Source organism: Impatiens glandulifera, chromosome 5 (genome assembly GCF_907164915.1).
Source record: "Impatiens glandulifera chromosome 5, dImpGla2.1, whole genome shotgun sequence".
NCBI lineage: Eukaryota > Viridiplantae > Streptophyta > Magnoliopsida > Ericales > Balsaminaceae > Impatiens > Impatiens glandulifera.
In genome coordinates, this window is record NC_061866.1 from 10,513,713 (window position 1) to 10,518,581 (window position 4,869).

Genomic DNA, 4,869 nt, shown 5'->3' on the forward strand with positions numbered 1-4,869 from the left:
TCCTTTAATTTGTACAATATTGTAATATATATATGTATAAATGCGTGATAAAAACTGCAATTCTATTTTCAAGTTTGTCATACATAACTTTTATTTCCTTATTCTCAATTCTAACTATAAGTATGATTTGAAAATTTTAATGTAAATTTTTATTTTTAAGAATAATGACCGGAAGAGCTTTTTTATTTTTAAGAATAATGACCGGAAGAGCTGAGACTAACTACTCTCCAGCCACCTCTGAGAAAAAATAAGTTAAAAAATAAAATTATTACGTAAAAAGTTAGAAAGAAAGTTATAAAAGTAAAATATTAAAAAGAGAAAGCAATGTTACGGAGCATTCTGTCCGGAACGTGGTCATTTTCAGAAAACATGACAATGTTCGGGAGCATTTTGTCGATCATTTCGAGATAATTTTATCATTTTTATGATATTTTTTTTTAAACCGTGACTTTTTTCTTTTTCTTTTACGTGGTTGCCAGGTGGAGTGTACAGTAATAGCCCATTGTTGCTCTCTCTTTCCTTAATATTTTTTTAATTTAAACATTATTCGGGTATAATTTTCTTCACACACCAAATATGTTTGAGTTCGAGAAAGGATCCCAAAAGCTAAATCTAAAATTGCATGTGCGAAATTATGACAAAATATTTTTCCTTAGAAAAAAATATTTATGATCACTTCAATAATTTTTTAAACAAATATTTTTTATTTTATTTTCATAACTTATATTTGTGTTTGCAACGTTCTATCTAGTTGGATTGAGTTTGTTATCTCGAACTATCTAGTTGAATTGAGTTTGTTATCTCGAATTATTATATTTGTTGGTAGTTTTCTAATCGCTGATATTTATCAAATTTTCACTTCTCTCCTCGAGGTGATAGGGTTGAATTTTGAATTTTTATTTTTATTTTTTTCGAATATGTCAAGAGGCAATCAAACATTATTTATTTTGTACAATGTAAAGATTTGTAAATGGATTCCTAATTATTGAGTTTGTGTTAAATCAGGGTTGAAGACATTTTTAAATGGATGGAGTATCGAAATTTAGTTATAAATGCTATTTCAAAAACATCTCCAAAATATATAAAAAGCGAAATCTATAAATATATAGAAATGGGTCGTATACCTTGATGTTTTATCCATACCTTATACTTACTAAAATTTCGGTATACAAAATTTTGATATATAAAAAATTCATACATTTATCTTACCTTGATTTCTGTATACCTTAATTTCGGTACGGTATCGGTATTATATTTTTGATACCTAAAAAATATATTAATTTAAAAAAAAAATCAATCTTATCGGTAAGATAAAAATTCTATATATAAAATAATATTTTATTATAATTTTATTTTAATATATTCAATAATTATATTTTTATAATTAAATTAGTATCAAATCTATTTAATTATTTTTTTATAAGTATTATATATATATATATATATATATATTAATTTATAAATACTATTTCGATATTCCTATATATCTCGATATACCAAAAATTTAAAAATCTCATACCTTTATCGTACAAATAATTTCGGTATCAATACTATACCTTACCTTTTTTCGGTATATCTTATAAATCGTTATTTTCGATATATTGTGGTACGTTATTTTCAATATACCTATAATATCGGGTAAACTATCCTGAGAAGCTGTTAGAATGCACTGGGAAAATTATAACAAGAATAGACATATCCATTTATTGAGAGTGACTGTTCAATAGTATAATGGACTAAGTTGAATGTTAGGATATAAAACTGCATAAAAAAACTAATAGATGATATTTACTTTTACTTCTCTCTTTCCCTCTCATTTTTTTTCGTTTATTTTTTATGTCAACAAATGAATTACAAAAAATAGTATGGGACAAGCCAAACTTATAAATAATTAAATATTTTAACTCTCTACTTTTAAAAATAGTAATCGATAATAGAAATATTTTCTTTTATTATTATTGATATTTTTACTCTCTCTACTTTTAAAAATAATAAAAAATAATTATTATTTTATTTTAGTTGAATTTAAATAAATTATTTCAAGTTTAAAAAGAGAAAAGAATAAATAAGACTGATAGTTATGTAAATATATGTATATAAATATGAATTAAAAAAAGTTAAACCGTTTTGTCTATTATAATTTCATTAAATTTTTAAATTTATTTTACATAAAATACACTTTTAATCCATTAAAATTATTTTTTATTGTAATTTTTTCAATATATTACCTATATGTTTAATTAAACTTATTTTACTTGCTTGTTATACTTTCAAAATGTCTCAAAAAAGCTTCCTATTTTAGTTAACAATGTCTACATTGCCTTGAAGTTCTAAGATTTCAAATTAATTTTGAACCATTTTGAACATTTCTTAACTAACATTATTAATCATGTTTATTCAAAAGAAACATGATTTCCTAAAATTGAATATGCCAGATGACAAAATATATACCTAAACATTCAAGTAAAGTAAATACTAACTTTGCATTTATACAAGTAAAAGTATATATCCAAAAGAGAAATAGCTGAAAACAACAACCTTTTAACCTTGATGAGAACTTCCAGTTGGTTTTTTCTTTTTTTTCTCAGTTCAGACGACGAACCATTTCCGATATCCTTTGCTCCTCCAATAGAGCATACGGGTCGATGTATTGTGGTGGTGTTATAGGCGTTGAGCTTGCATCATGGATGAATGCCGTTCCAAAGTACTGTCATGGATTTTACAAGAATATTTCTTTGTCATTTTAGCTTAATTAACATAACCAGTTATTAATATTCTCAACAAAATCTTGAACCTGATAGAGATTTTACATGGCTTCTCACCAAAGACAACAAATAAAGGGAAATAGTGACATGAACCAAACAAACAATGGTGGTACAACCATTATCCGAGGTATCTCTGCTCGATACCATGATAAAAATATAAATTTGTTGAAGAAAAAAGACAATGACGACTTTTAGTATATTTGTTTTTTACATTACAATCACTGTCGTCAATGTAGTCTAACTCAGTGACTCGAGGGTTTACTTGTTAGCTACAAGGTTGCTAGTTCAACCCCTACTTGACACGATTAAACGAATATTTATTTATAAATAAGAAATAACTTTACCACAAAGAAGTTGTAACAACAAACTAACTTAATTAAGTGAGTAATAACATATATATTATATGGTTCCTTATATATAATTCAATGTATATATATAAAAGAGACCTAACTTATACAAAAAGTTTTTGACAATTTTTTTAAGTAAATAATCTTTAAACACATGAAGCTCTATCGCGACAATTCTTATAAAAGACAATAATCGAAGTTGAGGATCAGAGAAGCTCTATCACGACAATTCTTATAAAAGACAATAATCGAAGTTGAGGATCAGAGATGCTTACAAGATAGAGACCAAAGAAAATAGCAACTGTCAAGATGATCAATGGCCCGAATGCTAGGAAAAAGGTTCCTCCAATAGATAGCAAAACTTTAGCCCTTGGAATGAGACCCTAAAATAAGATAACTTACACATAAGTTAAATAGTTTTCTTGTGAATGCATATCAATTGAGGTTTAATCATTTCAGATTTTTTGTCCTTATTCAATTTTATATTTGTGTTACCTTCCTCAATAGGAAATGTCATTCATTTACCAACATGTTCTAATAGGAATCCAAATCTTTGAGTTCTTAAATTTAAAAATGAAGACTTTCTTGCTTATAGTTTTTTTTTTTTTTGGAATTAAAGAAAAACTACCCAACAACCATGATCCTCGTTTAAATTCAAAGCGCTTTTAGATGGAATCAAACTTTATAAGCAACTTTCTTGCTTATAGTTAAAAGCTAAAGATTGTATTCATTTGAATACTCAAGGATTATGAACCATTTAAAGTGTTAAACCAAATTTAATAAACATTAGTGACCAATAATAAAAGATCTTTCATTATCCTAAAATACCTTTCATAGATTATAAAAAGAGTTAAGTCACAAACCTCAAGTCCTTCACTATTAAGTGCCATGGATTGCTCTCTCTGATTAGATAAGTTTCTTCCATAATCAGTAGACATAACATTTTGTTTAAAGTAATTTCCATCTTCTTCCCTGAATTTCAATTCTTCATCTCCATAACTAGTCTTATTGCTTTCTTCAAACAAAGAACTTGAATTCATACCACGTCTCTTCAATTCCTTCATAAACAATGACTCTGGTGGTTCTTCACCTTAATAAAACATTCAATTCATATTTAAAGAACATCAACAATTAAGGTTGTTACATCTAAAAGCCCTACTTATTACCCAACTGTTGATATGATTCATATGAATGAAATACAAGAGAAAATAAGAATTTTACCATTATTTTGCTTGTCACTTTCTTGGTGGGTACAAAAAATCCTTAATCTCCGACTAGCCCTCTTATTATTAGCTTGATAACCCAGAAATTGTTTTCGAACGAGATGTGGATTGTGAGAATCTGATTGAGAAAATGATGAAGGAGACAAGTTGGATTTAAGAATCTGAAAGGAAGCCATGTTCGGGTTTTGTTTCTAAGAAGGTTTTGAATTTATGGAATCATTGAGAATGTTTCATTTGCGTTTGGGAGTTTGGGAGACGATAGAGAGGAAAGAAGTGATGGTAGCGGTGAAGTCTTATTGTTGCAGTGGCGTATGTTGTATGAGTTAGCGTAATGTAGAATGTATTGAGGTAAATTTTCTATCGTACACGGGAGATTTGGTTCTTTTGTTTCGCTTTTATGTGGCCTAAAGTAAAGAGGGAGAGATGATTTTTGTATTCATGTTTTTTTAATGATTTTAATTGTTGGAGGCTAAGGTTTCGCCACGTAGAAGGGAGGTAGGTGTCCTTTCTTTATATAAAATAAATTAACCCCAA

The 4,869-nt window shown here is 27.3% G+C and overlaps 1 protein-coding gene across 2 annotated transcripts; it reads right to left on the reverse strand.

Moving 5' to 3' along the window:
• Nucleotides 1-2,464: 2,464 nt before the first annotated feature.
• LOC124938541 lies at nt 2,465-4,635 on the reverse strand. 2 transcript variants are annotated; one of them, XM_047479001.1, is made up of 4 exons: nt 4,334-4,635; nt 3,976-4,196; nt 3,388-3,495; nt 2,465-2,707 (listed from the first exon to the last, which is right to left on the reverse strand). In XM_047479001.1, the coding sequence occupies exons 1-4, from the start codon at nt 4,509-4,511 to the stop codon at nt 2,585-2,587; spliced, it is 630 nt and encodes a 209-aa protein (XP_047334957.1). In that variant the 5' UTR covers nt 4,512-4,635; the 3' UTR covers nt 2,465-2,584. The 2 variants fall into 2 exon arrangements, with proteins under 2 accessions (XP_047334957.1, XP_047334956.1); XM_047479000.1 differs by having other exon boundaries at nt 3,976-4,202; nt 4,334-4,630.
• Between the last annotated feature and the right edge of the window lie 234 nt (nt 4,636-4,869).

Excerpts from the sequence above, each read along its gene's own strand:
- LOC124938541 (XM_047479000.1), bottom strand. The coding sequence starts at position 4,511 with ATGGCTTCCTTTCAGATTCTTAAATCCAACTTGTCTCCTTCATCATTT. Across the intron at positions 4,203-4,333 it reads AAGTGACAAGCAAAATAATG|GTGAAGAACCACCAGAGTCA; the intron begins GTAAAATTCTTA and ends TGTTTTATTAAG. Across the intron at positions 2,708-3,387 it reads TTTTCTTTGGTCTCTATCTT|TACTTTGGAACGGCATTCAT; the intron begins GTAAGCATCTCT and ends AATCCATGACAG.